Here is a 24793-nt window from a genome sequence, read left to right as displayed (position 1 = left end):
AGCTGTTATTAATGAAACGGGGTTCCCACGGACAGGGAAAATCAGGGAAAATTGGAAAAAAATCCAGTTCTGGAAAAATCATGGAATTTGATCATTTGGGGAAAATCAGGGACAAATCATGGAATACATTTACAGTAACTAAAAAGAAATCAATTTGGATTATTTATCAAGGTACAAACATTGACATGAAAGCCTATTCAGCTTGTGGAAAAACACACATTATTATTACACTGATAAACTCACCTTGATTCAGAAGACGTGTCTTCCTGTTTATCATCAATTACTATCGCTGGCACTGACTGCTCGGGAAGACTAGAGTTGTCATTTTCTGCAGTTTTCAAATTCGTGGTAACAGGTGCAAAGAATTTATGCATATCCATCTTTCAATAAAATCCGTACGTGGTTTGTTTAACTTAATCTAGTACTATTGAAACAACGTGTTTCATATATTTTTAATCCAAACAAATCCCTGTGAATTAATTAGTTACGTTGCACGTGACGTGCTACACGTGTAATGTAGTTGCCAAAGTGACGTGTTTCACTGTGTTTGAAAGTTACTGTAAATGTGAAATATTTGCGTCCGATTTATTTTGCGGATTTCGCGGTAGGCTTACTTCTAAAACCGCAAAATTAAATCGTCCACAAGTATTTGTTCCATATATGTTCAACATACAGCAAGGGAAAAATCGCAGAATTAAATCTTAGCAAAATTGCCTCATGGTCAAAACCGCAAAATTTAATAGCCGCAAATATTTCATGTTTTACAGTAGACTATTCACACTCTGGAGACATAAAAAATCAATAAATCAAATATATATCATCCCATGTATACTGTACATGCTCAGAATATCTGAATATGGTAACATCGGGACCTCGGGCCTATATGAACAGATATTCATTCCAGATAATGTAACATATGCAAAAGTTGACAATCCAGGTAAAAATGACCGTAAGTAAAACGCAAATAAATATCGTCTTGAAATATGTGATTTTTGCCATCCCAAAAAGTGGGAGGGGGTGTAGGGTGGGACATCAGATATTCTGTCCCCCCCCCCCCCCCACTGCTAAAAGTGGGGGGGGGGGGACATGTCCCCCCTGTTCCCCACCAAATGACGCCCATGGATAGAATTAGTACATACTGAACAGAAAATGAATCTAAACATTTGAATATATATATATATTATATATATATATATATATATATATATACCTTTTTATGATATTATTAATTCCGAAAGTAGACCGTTAAAAATGAACCTAAAATAATCACACTATCTTGATATAATACTTTTAATAGACACAAAAACTAATGACATTGAAACTGAACAATTTTAATAATTTGTTTTAATTAATATTTAAGGATTTTTTGGTTTGGCTTTGTTGTTTGTTTGTTTGTTTGTTGTTGTTTGTTTCTTTGTTTCTGTGTTGTTTGTTTGTTTGTTTGTTTGTTGTTGTTTCTTTGTTTCTTTGTGTGTGTGTGGGGGGGGGGGGGGCAGTATAAATACACTGGAGCTTGTGGTTGGTTTCATGTGCACATATAGAAAGCATATTAAAGGTAAAATTTATGGGCTTTTTAAAGTTATTTTACTAAACAGTGCGCCAAGATGTGATTTAAATTTTACAAAAGATTTTTAAAGAAAATTAAAGAATGGCGCGACAGAGAAAAAGAAAATTAAAGTCATATATATATATATGTATGTATGTATGTATGTATGTATGTATGTATATATGTATGTATGTATTTATGTATGTATGTATATACATGTATATATATATATATATATTATATATATGTATGTATGTATCTATGTATGTACCCCTGCGTGTCCTTTAACCTCACCGTGGTGCAGGGGTGTAACATTCTCTTTGAGAATGGCCAATACAGCACAAAATTGAAGTTTTGAGTAATATTCAGTATCCGTAAAATTCTGTGATATTTGTGCTTTTGCACAGTTCTTTACACTGTTTTTGAATTTGTACATTGATGTTGATCATCACTTTATTTATTTGCATTACCATAGTTTGACACCCAATAGCCGATGTATTTTTCGTGCTGGGGTGTCGTTAAACATTCATTCATTCATTCTATGTATGTATGTATATATGTATGTATGTATGTATATATGTATATATGTATGTATGTATGTATGTTTGTATATATGTATGTATGTAAAAACTATTTTAAAACTATATTAGAGCCTGCAGATTTAAATGTCGGGTTATCACTAACCAACCAGCCTCCGCCATCAGTCGTCATATCGCAGTACACGCTTATTGGATTCCTGTTGTCTAGAGGGTAGATCGTGTACACTCCGCTACATCGCGGCGTGCCCGTATTCATATCCTCCTTGATCTCATGACAATCTTTGAATATACAATCATACAGCAGTCGTCATAATTAAATGTTCATTCTCACAGTTGCCAATCTGGTTAAAATTAGCTCCACTGGTTAACACTGGTAGACTAATAGAGCTGATCTCAGTCAGATTGTCACAGTTGTCAGTGTGATTTTTAAAACATATTTTTATATCTGTAACTACAAATTAATCGAATGAAGGCTAGAATGTTATATTTAACGACGCACTCAACACAATGGTTTTAAAATTAAGGTTCTATGGTTAAAGGGACATTCCTGAGTTGTAAGATCTTTCCGACTAATAAACTATTTAACCTAGTACAACTATTAGAACAATTAGAAACACATTTAATATACACCCACTAATATTTTATGCAGAAAAATATACTTGATATGTAATTACAATCGTTAACAAGTCTCTGTTAGTCGATAGCATCTTAAAAATTGAAGCAAACTCAGGAATGTCTCTTTAATGACCGCTCGAGGTGCGGTCGGTATGGAATCGCTCCCCGTCGGTGGACCCATTGGGCAATTTTTCGTTCCAGCTAGTGCACCACGACTGGTATATCTGGCCGTGGTATGTACTACCCTGTCTGTGGGATGGTGCATATAAAAGATCCCTTGTTGCTAATCGAAAAGAGTAGCCCATGAAGTGGCGACAGCGGGTTTCCTCTCTCAATATCTGTGTGGTCCTTAATCATGTGTCTGACGCCATATAATCGTAAATAAAATGTGTTGAGTGCGTCGTTAAATAAAACATTTCTTTCTTTTGCTTTTTATATAAAAGATCCCTTGCTGCTAATAGAAAAATATAGCGGGTTTCCTCTCTAAGACTATATATAAAAAATACCAAATAAATGTGCTCTAGTAGTGTCGTTAAACAAAACAATCTTTTACATAACATTTTCAAAATTGTATCTCTGCACAAGACAATATGTCTGCTTCCACGAGTCATGTTCAGATGTTTCGTCGTTGAGAGGACTGCCACTTTCCAAGACGACGTTAAAGTCGCAGATCCTAGTTTCAACACGTGGAGATGATCACTAAAGTTTAGTTAATTCAAAATACAAACCTGTGACACATCTGAATAAATTTACATTATATTAAAATGAGAGTCTGTGACGTTGAAACGGAGAAATATCATGTAAAAATAGACTAAGATTGCTTTTGTAACCGTTACTTCTCGGAGGTACGAGCGTTTTTTAGAATTACTAAAAAAAAATGTATTTCGGGGTATTCCAAACACCACGATGGCTAGAAAGACACTGGGTGTACGAAAATGGATATTCTAAACAACAAAATGTACATAACGTCTAATTTAAATGATAAAAACCGGCTCTAATGATAGTGAAAAATACATCGTAGTGTTTGAAAATTAGGGTCACTTTAACGTGCAAAGGAGCCAGTGTTCCAAAACTGGTGTAACAAAGGCCGTGGTATGTACTATCCTGTCTGTGGGATGGTGCATATAAAAAATTCCATGCTGCTAATCGAAAAGAGTAGCCCATGAAGTGGCGACAGCGTGTTTCCTCTCTCAATAGCTGTGTGGCTCTTAACCATATGTTTGACGCCATATAACCGTCAATAAAATGCGTTGAGTGCGTCATTAAATAAAACATTTCATTCCTTCTTTTTTAACGTGCAAAGGGGACCATGGCCGTAGCTTCCAACCCTCAGTCTCTTTCAAAAAATATTCAAATCCTGCCAGTTGAGAGGACTTGCCCATTTAAGTAGACGAAGGGAATGGCTATACAGGCTTGGCGTACCTTGCGTATGGGCGAGACATAGCTCAGTGGAAAAGCGCTCGCCTGATGCGCGGTTGGTCGATCCTCGTCGGTTGGCCCATTAGGCTATTTCTTGTTCCAGCCAGTGCACCCGAAACTGGTATATCAAAGGCCGTGGTATGTGCTATCCTGTATGTAGCATGGTGCATACAAAAGATCCCTTGATACTAATGGAAATGTTTTTAGCACGTTTCGCTCTCTAAGATTATGTCAAATTACCAATTGTTTGACATCCAATAGCCGATGATTAATAAATCAATGTGTTCTAGTAGCGTCGTTAAACAAAACAAACTTAAACTGAGGACTATAAGTTAAAATTACCAAATGTTTGACATCCAATAGCCGATAATTAATAAATCAATGTGATCTAGTTGTGTCGTTAAATTCTACCCAAACTTTACCTTGCGGATAATCACAGTCATCTGCTGAAACAGCCTGTAGAAACAAACACGCCGCTATGATTGCTGCCCCTCGCCACATTTTGGTTTTTCGTCTTTCGATGCAGTCGTGCTGGTAACTGGAGAACGATGTGTAACAACCAATGACAATGCACCGAATTTATACCAAGTTTTTAATTAATAAAGACCACCTGCTTCATAGCTCTGTGGGGTTTTTTAAAATATAATTACAGCTTCATAACTCTGTGGATTTTTTAATATAATTTATTATTAGGCCAAACAAAATAATAGTTGTAGTTCGCACTGGCGTAGGAACGGGGATCAGCAGCGATGTTTTTTAAAACATATATATATATATATATATGGGTGTGTCCTCCTCCTCCCCCCCCGCCCCCCCCCCCCCACACACAAACACACTTTTTGGCACCTCCCTACGCTCGTGGTTCCGATTACCTGACAGTCCCTGGATACCTTTAGTATTACTTGATATGTTGTGTGGTAAAGAGGCTAGTTTAATATAAGTTGATCATCTGTGTGTTTAAAGAGGCTAGTTTAATATATTATAAGTTGATATTTTCTGTGTTTAAAGCTAATTTAATATAAGTTGATATTTTGTGTGTTTAAAGAGGCTAGTGTAATATAAGTTGATATTTTTTGTATTTAAAGAGGCTAGTTTAACATAAATTAATATTTTGTGTGTTTAAAAAGGCTAGTTTAAAATAAGTTGCTATTTTGTATGTTTAAAGATGCTAGTTTAGTATAAGTTGCTATTTTGTGTGTTTAAAGAGGCTAGTTTAATATCAGTTGTTATGTTTTGTGTTTAAAGAGGCTAGTTTAATATAAATTGACTTTTTGTGTGGTAAAGATGCTAGTATAACAAAAGTCGATATTTTTGGTGTTAAAGGGGTTAGTTTAATATATTATAAGTTGATATTTTTGTGTTCAAGAGGCTAGTTTAATATAGTATAAGTTGATATTTTGTAGAACATGTGCAGGTATTTTAAGTTTAAATTTATGTACCGATGACATTAAAAGTTTATTTCTATATTTTTAAAATGTGATCACTTAAGAAATAAAAAGATTTTTAAAATATGGAAATAAACTTTTAATGTTTTTATTTCATGTCCCAAAATTTAAGTATTGGTGAAACAAATGGCAAATTAATATGTTAGTAGCTGTCCAAAGGTTTCAACATTTTCAGTCCTACAAATAATATGACTTTTCCAGACAAGACCGGCCTCGGTGGCGTCGTGGTTAGGCCATCGGTCTACAGGCTGGTAGGTACTGGGTTCGGATCCCAGTCGAGGCATGGGATTTTTAATCCAGATACCGACTCCAAACCCCGAGTGAGTGCTCCGCAAGGCTCAATGGGTAGGTGTAAACCACTTGCACCGACCAGTGATCCATAACTGGTTCAACAAAGGCCATGGTTTGTGCTATCCTGCCTGTGGGAAGCGCAAATAAAATATCCCTTGCTGCCTGTCGTAAAAGAGTAGCCTATGTGGCGACAGCGGGTTTTCTCTAAAAAAAAATAGTGTCATAATGACCATATGTTTGACGTCCAATAGCCGATGATAAGATTTAAAAAATCAATGTGTTCTAGTGGCGTCGTTAAATAAAACAACTTTACTTTCCAGACAACTCCACCCGCCCCACTACACCCACACCCACAATGTAGTACATTTCATAATTTTGTAGAATAAAAAACATATTACACTGTGCACTTTAAATGAAAGCGTATTCTATTGAATTTATTGCGTTGCTAATTTTACCACAAAATAAACCCATGAAAGTCTCATACCAAAGCCGAATACTCTGAACTAGACGGCGTTTATATACGATGTGACTATATATACGAAGGCCGTGTCTATAGCCTCCACTAACGAGGGCTGGCTATATTCACAGAAAAAATGTATATAGGCGGTAAATAAGTACATGTATTTGATTGATCCACCCCTGCGCGTGCTGTAACATTCTCTTTGAGAATGGCCAATACAGCACAAATTGAAATTTTGTGTAAAAGTCAGTATCTATCTATGATATTTGTATATTTGCGCAGTTCTTTACACTGTTTTTATTTAAATCTTGAATTTTTATATTGATGTTGATCATTACCTTATTTGTTTGCATTACCATAGTTTGACATCCAGTAGCTGATGCATTTTTCGTGCTGGGGTGTCGTTCAACATTCATCCATTCATTCATTCATTCATTGAACAGCATGTCGGTGCACACGTGGGAACATGCTTATTCGTGTGTCAATCTGCTTTGTGTCTATTGCAATGTTAATTTGTTTAAACCTTATTTTATTGCTGAATGTCAACCTACATCCCCTATGTGTGTGTGTGTGTGTGTCTCTGTGTATATATATATGTGTGTGTGTGTGTGTGTGTGTGTGTGTGTGTGTGTGTGTTAAGATTAATATATACTCAACAACGAAAGTTTAGCAAATATATTTTATGACGTCTAAATTTGCCATGGTTGAATAAACTTAAAAGAAAACCAGATCATGTATGTATGTAGGCTATCTATGTATAAATATTAATTATTAAACAAATATATTAAAGTAATTAAACTTAACACAAACCTTGCTCTTTTGCTATATATATCTTAATAAAAAATATTTAGTCTGTAAAAAAACAAAAACGTTTATACAATGCCTAGCTACCCGAAGTTATTTGTCTTAAAATGACAAATTGATCTTGCCCACCTATCCTACTTTGTCTCGCTTATGTAATCGGAACCACACATATTACTCTGTTTGGCCTTACTATTTGCAAACGTCTGTTTCTCGATGTTGTAAATGTCATGATTCGCCATTGTTTTATGTTTTATGTAACTACAATTTTCTGGATATTAGGTATCATATTTGAATAATCTGGGTTCGAATTTTAGAATTTGTTACATAAGGTAATTTGTAGGCAAAATGCTCACCACACGGCAATTCTAAACAGTTACTTTAGCAACAATGAAAAACAACTAAACATATCCCTTTAAACGACTCTTTTAATAGCTACGGCAATTCATTTCATAGCTACAGCAATTTGTATCAATTCATACCACAGCTATGGCAATTCATATTATAGCTACGGCAATTGCCGTGGGTGCCGCCGTTAACATCTACAATAATTAATGTTACAGCTACGGCAATTCATATTATAGCCACAGCATTTACCGTGGGTGCCGCTGTTAACGTCTACAACAATTAATGTCACAGCTACGGCAATTCATATTATAGCTGCGGCAGTTGCTATAGGGGCCGTCTGTCCAGGACAGTGGGTTAGTTATTAGTGGTTAGTGAGAGAGAAGAGGGTGTAGTGGTGTTACACCTATCCACTGAGTTGTTAAAACTCGCTCTGGGTAGGAGCCGGTACCGGGCTGCGAACCCTGTATCTACCAGCCTTATGTCCGATGGCCTAACCACGACACCACCGAGGCCGGTATGTCATGGCCAGCGTATTCACAGAAATAGCGGCCAGTGATTTGTCAATGTTACCCAGTACAAATGCGACTGAACCAAGAACAAATTGCAACAGTTTGGTTTATACATATAAATGCAGCCGCGGATCCAGCATTGTTTAACAGAAGGAGAGGGGAAATACCCGTTGTTGTTTTTTAAAATAGAATTTAAAGGTTCTTGACTAGTGGTTGGGATACGTTTGCATTTTTTGTGTATTGTTTAATATTATTTTACCAAAAATGGGAGGGGGGGGGGGGGGGAGGAGTGGACAGTGGTTCAAATCTCGTCAAAGCTGGATCACACTTTCATTGATCTTTCTCATCTATCACCTTCTGCTTACCATTCTCATTATCTTAAAGGGACATTCCTGAGTTTGCTGCAATTTTTAAGATGTTATCGACTAACAGAGACTTTTTAACGATTGTAATTGCATATAAAATATTTGTTCTGCATAAAATATTAGCGGCAGTATATTGAACGTGTTTCCGATCGGTCTAATATTTGTACTAGGTTAAATTTCATTTTATTTCCTAAATATTATTTTTTCGTACGTACGAAATTATTTGAAGACAAAATCCAGTTTGGGCTTCTTACAAATATTGAAATGACCAGAAAGACATTGAATATACAGACACTGATATTCTAAACAAAAAATATATTTAATATATAAGTTTAATCGTAGAAATATTTTATTAGTCGGAAATATCTTACAATGCAGCAAACTCAAGAATGTCCCTTTAATGAAAAAAAACCTTCCAAATTCTCGCGCCTGAAATGTATGTATTAGCACGGATCTTGAACAAATAACTTGGATTTTAGATCTGAATATATTTTACTTCTGATTTCTGATTCTACAAATACATACATGTAATTCAATTAAAAGTCTTTTCTTTTACTCTTCTTCTTCTTCTTCTTCTGTTTTTTGTTTTTTTGTTTTGTTCTGCAATTCGTTATGAAATCAGTGGTGTCATGGATAAGCCATCGGACATAAGGGTGGTAGGTACTAAGTTCGCAGCCCGGACCCGTCTCCCACCCAGAGCGAGTTTTAATGACTCAGTGGGTAGGTGTAAGACCACTACACCCTCTTGTCTCTCGCTAATCACTAACAGCTAACAACTAACCCACTGTCCTGGACAGACAGCCCAGATAGATGACGTGTCTGCCCAGAACAGCGTGCTTGCACCTTAATTGGACATGGCCACGACAATAAGTTAGTTGTTAGTGGTTGATGGTTAGTGAGAGAGATGAGGGTGTAGTGGTCTGGCACCTACCCACTGAGTCGTTAAAACTCGCTCTGCTTGGGAGCTGGTACCGGGCTGCGAACCCTGTACCTACTAGCCTTATGTATACTGGCTTAACCGCGACACCACCGCAAACCTAATTAGAGAGGAAAACCGCTACCGCCAGTCCATCATCTACTCTTTTCGATTAATTAGCAGCGAGGGATCTTTTATAAGCATTAACCTACATATTCAGCGAATAAACACCAGGACAAAATTTCAAATATTGTAAAACCAGTATGTATTGGGTTATGAAAGTATTGCGACATGTCACCAGTAACTCAAACTGCGCACAGAAAGTAGTACTTTGATGTCACCCGTAGCATATATAAAATAAATTGCGATGTCAGCTTTTACTCAAAGGTAGAAAAATTAATTAACTTTCTCCAAACGCACATGAAATGAATGCTTACAAGCTGTGTGTATAACAGGTGTTGTTTGAAGTAATAGGCGTAGCTAGGCTTACACTGTAACGTAATTAAAGGGACATTCCTGAGTTTGCTGCATTTGTTAAGATGTTATCGACTAACAGAGACTTTTTAACGATTGTAATTACATATCAAACATATTTTTCTGCATAAAATATTAGTAGCTGTATATTAAACATGTTTCTGATCTTTCTAATATTTGTACTAGGTTAAATTAAATGTTTTTTCGTACGTACGAAATTATTTGAAGACAAAATCCAGTTTGGGCTTCTTACAAATATTAAGACGACCGGAAACATATTGAATATACAGACACTGATATTCTAAACAAAAAATATATATTTAATATGGAAGTTTAATAGCAGAAATATTTTATTAGTCGAAAACATCTTACAATGCAGCAAACTCAGGAATTGTAACATATTGAAATGTTAGCCAGAGCACTCTGCCGTTCGAGAGCTAGACGAACATTTGGACAGGTATGATCGCTGTCTGCCGGAATAATAAAGCTAATTAAATAGGCCCGATATCTGAAGGGGACAGAGTGTGGTGGTGGGGTGGGGTGTGTGGTGGGAGCACAGACCAGATTTTATAATCTTTATATAGATATGACAAAAAAAACGTAGGTTACATTTTCATCCTCAAGTTGGGGTGGAGGGATAAGGCCTGTGAAATATGATTAATTTTTAACATAACATTGAATAATGCGAACCAAGTAGGTCTACTAGATAATTACAGCGTACGCAGTCCATTCCGATATACGAAGTGTCTGCAATATAATTACAGCGTACGCAGTCCATTCCGATATACGTAGTGTCTGCAATATAATTACAGCGTACGCAGTCCATTCCGATATACGTAGTGTCTGCAATATAATTACAGCGTACGCAGTCCATTCCGATATACGTAGTGTCTGCAATATAATTACAGCGTACGCAGTCCATTCCGATATACGTAGTGTCTGCAATATAATTACAGCGTACGCAGTCCATTCCGATATACGTAGTGTCTGCAATATAATTACAGCGTACGCAGTCCATTCCGATATACGTAGTGTCTGCAATATAATTACAGCGTACGCAGTCCATTCCGATATACGTAGTGTCTGCAATATAATTACAGCGTACGCAGTCCATTCCGATATACGTAGTGTCTGCAATATAATTACAGCGTACGCAGTCCATTCCGATATACGTAGTGTCTGCAATATAATTACAGCGTACGCAGTCCATTCCGATATACGTAGTGTCTGCAATATAATTACAGCGTACGCAGTCCATTCCGATATACGTAGTGTCTGCAATATAATTACAGCGTACGCAGTCCATTCCGATATACGTAGTGTCTGCAATATAATTACAGCGTACGCAGTCCATTCCGATATACGTAGTGTCTGCAATATAATTACAGCGTACGCAGTCCATTCCGATATACGTAGTGTCTGCAATATAATTACAGCGTACGCAGTCCATTCCGATATACGTAGTGTCTGCAATATAATTACAGCGTACGCAGTCCATTCCGATATACGTAGTGTCTGCAATATAATTACAGCGTACGCAGTCCATTCCGATATACGTAGTGTCTGCAATATAATTACAGCGTACGCAGTCCATTCCGATATACGTAGTGTCTGCAATATAATTACAGCGTACGCAGTCCATTCCGATATACGTAGTGTCTGCAATATAATTACAGCGTACGCAGTCCATTCCGATATACGTAGTGTCTGCAATATAATTACAGCGTACGCAGTCCATTCCGATATACGTAGTGTCTGCAATATAATTACAGCGTACGCAGTCCATTCCGATATACGTAGTGTCTGCAATATAATTACAGCGTACGCAGTCCATTCCGATATACGTAGTGTCTGCAATATAATTACAGCGTACGCAGTCCATTCCGATATACGTAGTGTCTGCAATATAATTACAGCGTACGCAGTCCATTCCGATATACGTAGTGTCTGCAATATAATTACAGCGTACGCAGTCCATTCCGATATACGTAGTGTCTGCAATATAATTACAGCGTACGCAGTCCATTCCGATATACGTAGTGTCTGCAATATAATTACAGCGTACGCAGTCCATTCCGATATACGAAGTGTCTGCAATATATTTACAGCGTACGCAGTCCATTCCGATATACGTAGTGTCTGCAATATAATTACAGCGTACGCAGTCCATTCCGATATACGTAGTGTCTGCAATATAATTACAGCGTACGCAGTCCATTCCGATATACGTAGTGTCTGCAATATAATTACAGCGTACGCAGTCCATTCCGATATACGTAGTGTCTGCAATATAATTACAGCGTACGCAGTCCATTCCGATATACGTAGTGTCTGCAATATAATTACAGCGTACGCAGTCCATTCCGATATACGTAGTGTCTGCAATATAATTACAGCGTACGCAGTCCATTCCGATATACGTAGTGTCTGCAATATAATTACAGCGTACGCAGTCCATTCCGATATACGTAGTGTCTGCAATATAATTACAGCGTACGCAGTCCATTCCGATATACGTAGTGTCTGCAATATAATTACAGCGTACGCAGTCCATTCCGATATACGAAGTGTCTGCAATATATTTCGAACTTTATAGCTTTGTTAAAAGACTGTGTAAGGACTAGTGCAGGGCGCACAATCAGTCAATACTATTCTTAACCACACTTTCTTTCTAAGTCCGTTCGGACTACGTAAGCTCAAAATCACCAAGACTGGTTTGGGACCCATTCTACAATATTTGTTTCGTAAATTACGTCTGCGACTAGCGGTTATATAGTGTGGGAGCAAAGTGAGATTTAATTGTTGCGAGAGGTCCAAAAGGTTTGAGGTGGTTGAGGTGTAGAGGGACACCAACTAACCACAGAAACCCAATTCTTAAGTAAATCTAGTGCGGGAGTAAATAGGGGGCGCTACTGAAATTACCCCCAAAATGGGATTTAATTGTTGTGAAAGTTCCATCCAAAATTCCTTTGCTACTTATTAGAGGACATCTCACTGAGCCCAAATCAAAAACTTAAGAAAAAATATTTTGCGGGAAAGGCTATTTAAGAACGACTCTAATTAGTGCTAATTAGGGATTTAATTGTTGTGAAAGTTCCATCCTTGTCCATACTCCACCTGTAAACACAGATGTAAGTTCAATGAATGATCATACACCACGTAGAAACATTACAAATACAGACCCACCTTATGACAGTATCAGGAATCTGTACATAGCTCAAATGCAGAATCACTTTGTGACAATTCAACAAATAATAATGTACCATTTATAACTATCACAAATGTAAACCCACCTTATATAAGTCCAGCATATATTCATCCACCATCTGTAAATATTAGGAATTTGAAGGCGTTTAATTTAATTTCTAGAACATGTCTGTGGCAAAAACTATTAGACAATAACATAAATAGAAAATTCTTTAAAATCATAAATCAGATGTACCAAGGAATAAAATCATGTATTTGTACAGTCAATGGAACCTCAGAACAGTTCCCTTGCAACATCGGAGTCCGTCAAGGAGAAAATTTGTCGCCAGTCGTATTCTCTCTCTCTATTTAAATGATCTAGAAAACGTTTTAAAATTTCAAAATTGTAATGGAGTATCCTTAGAAACAGATGGTTTCTAAGAATGCTTTTTGTGATCTGACACTGCACTTCCTATGCCTATTATATGCTGACGATACCGCGCTTCTCGCAACTAATGCCTCTGACTTACAGCAATCACTAAATGTATTTTCCAAGTATTGTAACAAATGGAAACTAAAAGTCAATGCAAATAAAACTAAAATAATTATTTTTAATAGTAATAGTAATGGAAACGATTACAAGAAGGTATTTACACTTGGAAACCATGAACTTGAAAACGTAAAAGAATATAAATAATTAGGCTTAACTTTTACAAAACTAAACAAATTTAATATAACCAAAAAAATACTAAAACAAAAGGCAATAAAAGCAATGTACTTTGTTCTATCAAAATCTAAAGATAACAAGTTTTCAGTGGAATGTAAACTAAAACTATTTGACTCAATTGTACTTCCGATTCTTTTATATGGATGCGAAATATGGGGTTATGAAAATACTGATATTGTTGAAAATGTTCATATTACATTCTTGAGGCATATCCTACCCATGAAAAAAGGTACCCCACTGTTTATGCTATATGGAGAATTAGGAAGAAAACCCCTCAATCTGGTTATTCAACAAAGAATTATAAGTTTCTGGGCCCGAATTGTATCAGGTAAACGAACGAAATCATCATTTCTGCTGCACGAATTAATGTCACACGACTCAATTCTAAACGGATATAACTATAAATGGATGGAATATGTGGAAGATGTATTCAATAACTTGGGTATGACTGATATTAAGCTGACACAGAACTTATCTTCTATAAAGCTGCTTCTTGACCACGTAAAGCTAAGACAAAATGATCAATATCTACAACAATGGAATAGTGATATATCTACATCATCAAGAGGTAAAACGTACGCTATATTTAAAGAAAATCTTAGTTTAGAGAAATATCTTATCCTATTACCACAAAAGTCCTAGACTACTTTACTAAAATTTAGAACCACCAACCATTATATGCCTATTGAAACAGGGCGCTGGAACAACACCTCAGTGGAACACAGAACATGCACCTTATGTAATACAAATGACATAGGAGATGAATTTCACTATTTATTCACCTGCAAATTTTTCGTAAATTTACGTGACTCATTGTTAAAGCCATACTATTATATTAAACCCAGTATGCAGAAATATAAGCGTTTGATGACTAATAATAAAATAAGTGCCCTTATGAAACTATGCAAATTAATAAAATTATTAACAAATTCCATAAACCCTAAAACTACAGCTGCCTACAAATGAAAATATATACACTATCCATTATTGCCATTATCTATTTGTTTACGAATATGCATGTGTGTGTGTGTATATATATATATATGTACATGTATGTGATCCAAAGCCGGCGGGTCCTTCCGCGTCGCCGCCCCCACGGACTTCACCGAAGAGGAAGCAACAGCCTGAGGCGCCTGCATCCCCGGATGAAACCTACTCGAGCCTGGACATTGCGATGTGCCAGGCTCCGAGGGCGGTCCCACCCACCTCGACGCGACGGACTCCGACTCCGGTGACGCGGTCAATTATACCGACCGCTCCCATTGAGTCGGCACCGGGACAAGTTGTTGTTGCGGCGGCTAAACGGAAGGCAACATCACCGACCACCCAACCAGCCAAGACTAAGCCGCCGCCACCGCCAGTCACTCCCCCTGAGGACGACGACTGGGTCCTGGCCATCAACGGACTCAGGAGACCGCTGCACCAATACATGCAGGGGAACACGCTAGATCCGTAGATGCTTCGGGGAGGATTCCTCAACGTGGACTGAAGCCCACTGGACGACGGCAGCCACTACGAGCTACATAACCAAGTCTTCAGCGGCATACATGGAATAGTCGTCACGCACAAGAGGGACCAGATCTTCAGGCAGTGCATCTTGTTTGCGAAGATTGACAACAGATCTATGCACAAGATGATCAGTGCAGTCTGCGGTCCCGGCTATTCCACAGTGGTTCGGACTCTACGTTAACGACAACATCTGGTGCCGTCACTCCGGGAATCTCCAGCCTCCCCGAAGTAGAACCCAACCTTACCTAGGACAGGTAACCTCCTTTTTTGGGCTTAGTCGGACTTTAAATTTTTTGGCCGTGGCTCAAAATTTCTCTGTTTATTTTTTTTATAAATAGTCCAACGCACTTTACTTTGGCGCCCGTTCAATTGCTCAAATCACCTTAAAACGTTTTAGGCCGAGCATTCAAATATACTTTTGATTTTAACTTCTTAGTCCGGACATGGTTAGGATGCAGATTATTCTCCGTAGACTTAGGCTTTTTTGACCTTACGAAATTCCGCCCACTTCAAACTCATATAAATTTCCCATTCCAACCCTCTTATTAGCTTACTTGTGACTTTCACTATCACTAAAATGCCAGCTTTGTGTATGTGCTAGTCAAGGGACCCAAGCAGATAGTAGTGGTAAAAATGTTTCGCTATCATGGGACAATGGTGAGTTCCAACCAACTCTCCCCAATAGTGCCTCTACCCCCAACGAATCCTTGTTGGACGACTCTCAGGTGGATAGGCTAGTCATTGATAGCCGAGTGGACACTAGTTCATTTATTTATGTCACCAAAGAGTCAGGAGAATTGGACAACTCGGCAGAGACAAGCCTTCCTACAATAAAGAGGCTCCAGAGATCGTCTACCTCAGCCCGGGGGAGCCACTCTGCTAACAACTTACCAACAGAAGACCAAGGTAAGTCAGACACAGAAGCAACGGCTTTTCAAGATCACCTAGTGATAGTCTCCAACATATCACTCAACGACACAGGTAATCTAGATAATATTGTTGTGTCCACCGGCTCCAAATGTGTCAAATATTCCATTCCAGCCACCTGAGATAACAAAAGCAACGATCACTGGTAGTTCAGTTGATAATGCTAAAAACAATAACGTTGACCCGGAAGAAACTGAGAAGGTAATCAGAACCGCTGATACCTCCCAGGGACACGCGCTTTTTCCCGATCCAACCATGGATGACGGCACTGGTATCTTGAATGGAAGTTATACAGCAGGAAGTTCACAAGAGGTAAACAACACAAAATCAAATAAAATGATCAAACCAACTGTGTTTATTGATAATACGGCCGATATATTAAAGAGGAAACCCGATACACCTCTTACCAAAAAACCGGTTCTTTTTAACTAAAATAAAAATAAACAAAGGTGTACAAAATGTTTCCAACCTGAGCTCTCTGGATGGAAACATTTCTTTTAAAAGAAAACCCGAGGTACTAAACTCCTCTCAAGAGGATGATGGGGTCAGCCTTAATCCAGACATACCTATTTCTAATAGGTGGAATTTGCTAGAAAACCTTTCAGAAAGTAGCATAGACTTTGATCAAGATTCGCTTGATAACTCCACCCCCAAACAATCTTTAAAAACCCAAACCAAACCTCCCCATAACTTATATCAGGCAAGTTTGGTTCGACAATGTAAACCCCTCAACCTATGAGTTTCTTTTCTTACAAAATTCCATGACAGAAATTCAAAAGTTACAAAAACCCCGAATAAAAAACGAAGTTTTCTTCTATTCACAACTTCAGAATGGTGAGACATTCATCAGAGGCAGTGAAACTGCACTTAAAACTATTGGATCTTTTTTAACCCTGAGGCCAGACCCAGGAGACTTTGATTACTTTTGGTTCGGTTCGGTAAAGTTTTTCACGTGCATATATGCCACGAAGGCTTCACGCACGCCTATCACGGGCTTAATCTCTGACTTTCGCCAGTGACCAAGTCCGGGACAGGAGGGGGGGGGGGTAAGTTTGAAGAGGGCGGAATTTGGAATAAAAAATTTAGTAAAAGGTAAAAAAAAGCCTAAGTCCTACGGAGAATAATTTGCATCCTAACCATGTCCGGACTAAGAAATTAAAACCAAAAGTAGTTTTGAATGCTCGGCCTAAAAGGTTTTAAGGTGATTTGAGCAATTGAACGGGCGCCAAAGTAAAGTGCGTTGGATTATTTATCAAAAAATAAACATAAGAATTTTGAGCCGCGGCCAAAACATTTAAAGTCCAACTAAGCCCAAAAAAGGAGGTTACCTGTCCTAGGTAAGGTTGGTCTAAGTTGGCGAGCCTGGAGACTCCCGAAGGTTCGGCAGAAAATGTTGGCGATTGCAGAGAGCACGAACTACCGTTCCGTAGGCGGGGCCGCAGACCACTCGGATCATCCTGTGCAGGTTCCGGTTGTCCAACTTTGTATAAAGTATGGCCTGTCTAAGGGACTGCTGCCTCCTGTGAGTCACGACTACGGTATGGCGACTGCCAAACACCTTGTTGTGCAGCTCGTACTCGCTGCCGTCCTCCAGGGATCTCCAATCTGAGTTGAGGTGGCCTCCACGAAGAGTTTTTGGATCGACTGTATCCCCCTGCATGTATTGATGCAGCGTCTTATTCATCTTGGCGACCACAAGCGACCACTCGTCTTCCTCGGGGAGGGGGGGGGGGCGCGACTAAACTCTGATGGCAATGACCTTGCGGGAGTGGGGGGAGACTCCGATATAACAGAATACAGAAAGCGCGCCGGGGGGCGGTTCCAGAGGGGACCGACGCCGGTCGCCAAGGGACTGTTCAACCAACACAAAAACTTAATACAAAAGTTTTGGCAGACTCGCGTGCAAGGTCGGATCCACGTAGCGGCAGGGCCCCCGGTAGACACATGGTGGCGGCCGGCCGTGCCCCTGGCTTCTCCCTGGATTCCGACGAAGATGGTTTCCCCAAATATAATTTAAAGACAGCCAACAAAAATGATTACCTTAAAACCCAAATTAGTGAACCGAATGGTAATAACAAAAAAAGCAGGAAAAACATTAGACTACCATCTACCAATGCCCACCCAAACCCAGAAAAAAAACAGGAACCCAAAAATAAAGAAGAGGAATTTCCAGCCCTGCTAACAAATGCAGAAAACAAAACTCCTAACAACAAAACTCAAATTAAAATCACAGATTCAGGCAATAAAATTGAAGAGACAAATGCTAAACAAATAAATAACTCTTTCTATGTGGCAGTGCCAATTGACAAAATAATTTCTAAACCCATCCAAGGCCCACCAAGTGCTACTACTGACACAGTTAACAACACAGTGTTCACTGAAGTTAAAATTACTAAAGCTCCAAACACATTTGATCCCTACAGGTTTATAGTAAAAACTAAAAACGTGGGATGCACCGGTACTGGGTTGCTAACCAAGCTGCGGATTGAGAATCCCCCTCTCAATATAAAAAAAACGTGGTAGTTTGGAGCAACCAGTATATGGACATCTCTGAAGAGGAAACCATCTGCTACAATGGTGACAATTTCGAGCTCTTTCCGTATATAATTAAACCCGTGAAGTGTTCGAATTGTCAACGTTGGGGCCACACCGCCAGAGGGTGCAAGGCTACACGTACGTCTCCCACCTGCTGTCGGTGTGGTAGAAAACACCCTAAAAGACTGGGTCATCAACAATGTAGAGAAGAGATCTCTTGCGTTAATTGTCGCGGCCCACATTATACTCATGACAAAAGCTGCCCAGCGTACAAGAGAGCCCTTCTCGCATTAGCAAAAAAAAAATCAGAAACCCGCTAATGTAATAAAAAAAATCCCATTCCAACCAAAACTTTTATCTCTAAACCAGTTGCCCCGGGGAGTGGGGGGTTGTACTCCAACATAGTGAAAAACAGTGTTGGGGTGACGCACTCCAGATTCCCAAGGGCAGCTAACCCAAGTCTCCCGATTACCGCCCTTGATCTTGTTCGTCTGTTGAGTGGCCTCTACATCAACGGGGGCTTTGATGGAGAAATAATAGAAACACCCACACGCCCTCAAGTGGACAAGGCCACTGGGCGGGCTTGCAAGATCTTAAAAAGTGCACTGGGTATAGATATCAGCCAGCAGGACATTATTAACAGGTATAAAATACCCTGCACCGGTAATTCAATATGGGATGACAATAATACACCCGTTCTTGGTGGTTCAAATAATAATAATGTTTCAGCAGACTAATAACTATATTTCAAATTATTGCCCTAATAGAACTGCTTCATAACTGAGTTATGGGAGACAGCTCTAAGGTTGATCATATTAATAACTGCACTAATTTAAATCCTAATTATAAAAACATAGTTGACCAAGGTCTTACTATTTTACAGTGGAACGCCAAGGGTCTTAAATCCCAGAACCATGACGATGAACTTAAACCATGTTTCAAATAACCCTAAAATAGACGTTATATGTGTCCAGGAAACCTGGATTACAGATAAACAATTAAATAAATCTCAGAACCATGGGGATGAACTTAAACCATGTTTCAAATAACCCTAAAATAGACGTTATATGTGTCCAGGAAACCTGGATTACAGATAAACAACTAAATAAATCCATGTATCCCTTTAATATTAAAGGCTACACTGCATTATTTTCCAACACTAATGTAACCACTAGAGGCGGCCTAAACTTTTTTGTCAAAGAGAACATAGCTTATACTAAGCTACCTAAAATTGACTTACACGATAACATAGAGGCCAGTGGTATAACTCTACATGGAAATAAAGATCAAATTAACTTATATAACAGATATATTCACCCTGGAGGTAATCAAAAAGATATTACAGATAAACACTACAATAAATTAATTAATAATAATGATAAAACTATAATACTAGGAGATATCAATAGTAGAAACATCCTCTGGGGTTCCACATTAACTTGTAAACAAGGCAGAATGATAGAACAATTCTTAGATAACCATAACTTGGTCTGTCTTAACGATGGCTCAATAACTTTTATATCTGATAGCAATTCTGCCTGTACTTGTTTAGATTTAACACTGGTCTCCACTTCAATAGCCCCAAACTGTGAATGGGAGGTTCTCAGCAACCTAGGCGGTGATCACCTACCCATACAAATTACATATAAGATTAATAATGAATGGAGAGAAGTTCCTAAACATAAAAACAAAATGGAATTTTAATAAAGCTGACTGGCAACTGTTCCATAATTTATGTAAACTAATTAAAATTAAAGATATTAAATCAAATAATATAGATAAATTCAATGATGAATTAATTTTAAAAATAATTAATATAGCAGAAAAATCTATTCCAATTTCCACCATGGGTTCCAGAAAACATACAGTCCCTTGGTGGAACAGTAATATAGAAGATCTAATAAAATTACGTAACAAAAACAGAGCAATTATGAAAAAAAAACAAATTCTAAAGATAATCTTTCTAATTATAAACATAGCAAATATTTAGTCACTCAAGCAGTACTAGCCGCTAAAAAACAATCGTGGGAAAATTTCAGTTCATCTATTTCCCAGGAAACTAACAGTAAGGAGGTCTGGTCTAAAATTAAATGCATACAAGGAAAAAATTATACTAACCAAATTCCCTTAGCTAATAATAAAGAATTCAGAACTAACCAACAAAAAGCTAATATATTTGCTAAAACATTTGCTAATAACTCAAGTAATAACAATTTTTCTAAACAATTTCAAAAAAGTAGACATGATAAAAAAAAAAAATTCCATTAGATGCTAAATTTAATACCAAAAAACTTAGATATTAATAGTAAATTTAATAAACAAGAATTCATCGAGGGCTTCATTCATAAGAAAGGTACCGCTACTGGGACGGACAATTTCAGCTATGTCTTTTTCAAACACATGCCTGATGAAACCTTAGATGTTTTCTTAGAACCTTTTAATCTAATCTGGAGTCAGGGCTATATACCATCAAGCTGGAAGGTGGCTACTGTCTTCAGTTTATATAAAAAAAAGGTAAAGATGCTAGTAAACCTAGCAACTATAGACCTATATCTCTGTCCTCTAACGTGTGCAAAACCATGGAGGTCATGGTCAACAATAGACTAACGCTTTATCTAGAAAAACATGGGTTAATTACTAAATTTCAAAGTGGCTTTCGTAAAAATCACTCTACTACTGATTACCTTGTGCGACTTCAATCAGAAGTTAATAGAGCATTTTCTAACAGGCACAAGGTAGCAGCAGTCTTTGTTGACATAGAGAAAGCCTATAATATGGTTTGGCGCCATGGTTTACTTGAAAAAGTATACAAAATGGGTATAAAAGGTAATTTATTCAATTGTATTGAAAATTTATTTCTAACCGTTCCTTTAAGGTTAATGTTAATGGGTATTTATTTCCACTAACTATCCTGGAAAATGGTATTCCACAAGGCTCAGTCATTGGTCCAACTTTATTTAGTATTTTTATTACAGATTTGGCAGAAGCAATGACTGATAATCCAAAATACAAAAGTGCAAAATTCAGCATTGGACTATTTGCAGATGATACTGTTTTTTGGCGTTCAGGTATGGATCCTAATATTCTTTAAAAAGCAATCCAATCTGATATTGACAAATTGGTAAAATGGTCCGAATCTTGTGGAATCAAACTTTCTGAATCTAAAACTGTTTGTATTTTCTTCAAGCATAAATCCAGAGGTTCGAGCTATAGGCTTAATTTAACCTTAACTAATAAACATTTAGGCATAATTTTTTACCAGGCCCTCACCTTTAAAAATCATGTAGATGATATAGTAGCACACAGTGGGTCTTACATTAACATTCTTAGAATTCTTTCTGGAACCAATTGGGGTGCAGATAGGAAACTTTAATAATGTTATACAATGCCTTTATAGTTTTTAAACTACAATATGGCGCCAAAGCCGTCTGTTGTGCTGACCCCAATATTCTAAATGCTCTAGATTTAGTTCAAAATTAAAGCCTTAAGAATTATTTCTAAAGCCTGTATAACTACCCCGACAGCTAATATTCAGGCAGAACTTGGTATCCCCCCTTTGACTCAAATTAGAAACAAACGCTGTTTGAAATACTGGATGAAATGTAAAAAGTTAACAGCCCATAAACCAGTTAATCAAATTGATACTCATCCAGCTAATAAAATTGGATTGGAATTCAAATCAACGGAAGGAGTGGGTGATTCTTTTGGCATACTAATGCACAAACTATGCAAGGCCCTCAAAATAAATAATCTGCCAATTAGTAATGACTCGTACACAAACATTTCACCCTGGCTACAAAATAGACCGTTAGTACCCCTTCTTATAAGGGAAAAAATACTAGCAAACGACTATGAGCCCTTTAAAAATGTGATATTCAGAGCTAATGCTGAAGAAATTTATTTAAACCATGTTCATATTTATACTGATGGATCCAAGGATCCGGTTACTGGAAGAACTGCCATGGCTTTCTATGTTCAACCTGATACGCCTTTAAAGCAATTTATAGGGAGAATTAGATTGTCTGTTCATGTCTCAGTATATACTGCTGAACTCATGGCAATCTTCTACGCCCTTCTTTGGATCAACTCCAACTCTAATCTTAATAACCGAAAAAATTATGTTATATTTTCTGACAGTCTTAGCTCTCTTTTGGCTATAAGGGGAGCTGACTGCCAGAAAAGACCTTATCCATAAAACTTATGCCCTCCGTGGCTTCCTTGTGGGTAAAGGCATCACCATCACTATGGAATGGGTACCGGCCCACGTGAGAATCATTGGGAACGAGCACGCCGACATTAATGCTAAAAAATCACTAAACGATCCAAATATTGGCTGTGGACTTGGTTACAACTATACCGAGATCATATCCGTGGCCAGTGTCGAAATATTTAAACTCTGGCAAACGGACTGGTTAAACAATAACAATAAATGACATTTAAAACTTAACCAAAAGTCAACACACCTGGTCCTACTTCTCCCAATATCTATTTAACTAAAATCCTAACCAGTCTACGTCTTGGTATAGTCATAGGGTTATATGATACTAAATATAGAATTAAAGCAGCCAAGTCTTCTAACTGTCCGCAATGCAATGTGTTAGATAATGTTGAACATTATTTATTTAATTGTAATAAATATAATAATATCAGAGTTAACTTTAAGAAAAAACTTTTAGATCTGGGTCTGGCATTTAATATAACTAATGTACTAAATCCCAATAAACATAAAATAAATAAGGTGTTATCTCTCTTAGGGGAATATGTGATGGACTCCAAGCTAGATATTTAGGTGGATTGGTTTGTTATAGAAGAAATATGGAGGAGGTTCAATCCTGGATGAACCGACACACTGGGCCCAGACGGGACATGCAGACTAGCTTACACACCTCTTTCTTTCATTTCTAATAATCATTTACTTTTATTACAGCTTATCACCCATATATTACCTTAAAACTAATATATTTTCTTTTTTCTGCTGTACATATAGGTACACTCTAGACTCTGGTAACCCAATATCCTCTTAGCATGAATTTTAATATATTGTCCATTGGTAAGTAATGGACAATATGTATTGCTTTTTTAGCCATAGAGGAAGGCTTTTTATATAATTATTTGCTAGCTTGTCTTAATGCTTTGTTTTATATAAACCTTGTGTTTTATGTTATGCTTTGCTTCTTTTACTCTTATATAGCTACTTGCAAGTCACTCATGGTCTCCTGGCAGAGGCCCTCTGGTGCTGTAATTGCTTATTTTCTTAATTTTTAACTATGTCTATTTTATAATTAGTTCTTTTTTATGACTTATATATGTAACATGGCCTTTGGTAAGACTAAACCCTACTTTTAATGTTTAACTTGCTTTTCACTAGCTTACATTACCATGGAGCGAAGGTATTCCTGGCAGAATCCTTCTCCATCAAGGCCATTTATTGTGTTATTGTATGTGTTAATTATATATGTTGTTTTAATTTTAGTATGCTATTATTAGTACAGACATTTTTAACTTATTACTAATGTTTTATATGAATTATAAACTATTATTTTTAACTAACTGCATAACGTGTTTTTATTTTTACAATTAAAGCGGTCATAGGGTCAGACCGCTCCCCTGTCTGCTTGTGTTACTGTATAGTTCCGACGTGCAGACAGGGCATTTGTACATTAATGGCTTGTCTGGGCCATCCGTATAAGTGACTCGTAGTACAATGGTAAAATGTACTTGTGGCGAATGTTGAGGAATTCTTTGAGGAACACCCACTCCAATATAGCAACTAGATTGCGTCTAATGGTTCTTGCCTTTTTATTTTTAACAATTTCTTTTAACTATAGGCAGGAACTATTCACTCCACCACACGAGCTCCGTGGCTGGAATACCCATCTCTAACTAAGGTCATCACCGTATGACCAAACTTCACTAGTCAGCATATGGTGGTTCTCTAACGACACTTCATCCTAAAACACACCTAGGTGTGTTAATAGAGCCCCTCAAGGCTCACTAACCCCTGTCACCACTTGCCGGAATGGCCTCTCATGGCCTGGGGTGGGGGGTAGGTATGCCAGAAATAGGGCGGTAGGGCTGAGGTTTCATTGGCATGGGACAACATTTCAAAGCGTGAAAGGGGTTAGTGAACGCTTTTTCTCTATAGATTTAGATCAAATATTATATCAGCCAATTTCATAAT

The 24793-nt window shown here is 37.7% G+C and overlaps 1 protein-coding gene across 2 annotated transcripts in view; it reads right to left on the bottom strand.

Annotated features, from left to right (window-relative positions):
* The window catches only part of LOC121377161 (fibrinogen C domain-containing protein 1-B-like), a 36859-nt gene extending 32212 nt beyond the window's left edge, over positions 1–4647 (bottom strand). For both annotated transcript variants that reach the window (XM_041505067.1, XM_041505068.1), the window contains exons 1-2: positions 4542–4647; positions 2231–2364 (exon numbers count right to left, since the gene is read on the bottom strand). In XM_041505067.1, the coding sequence (XP_041361001.1) occupies positions 2231–2364; positions 4542–4620 (213 nt within the window). In that variant the 5' untranslated portion in view covers positions 4621–4647. The remainder of the gene's footprint in view (positions 1–2230; positions 2365–4541) is intronic.
* Positions 4648–24793: the final 20146 nt, after the last annotated feature.

Source organism: Gigantopelta aegis, chromosome 7, assembly GCF_016097555.1.
Source record: "Gigantopelta aegis isolate Gae_Host chromosome 7, Gae_host_genome, whole genome shotgun sequence".
Classification (NCBI taxonomy): Eukaryota; Metazoa; Mollusca; class Gastropoda; order Neomphalida; family Peltospiridae; genus Gigantopelta; species Gigantopelta aegis.
Note: the sequence above shows the minus strand (reverse complement) of the source record. Positions and strands in the feature narration are given on the sequence as shown.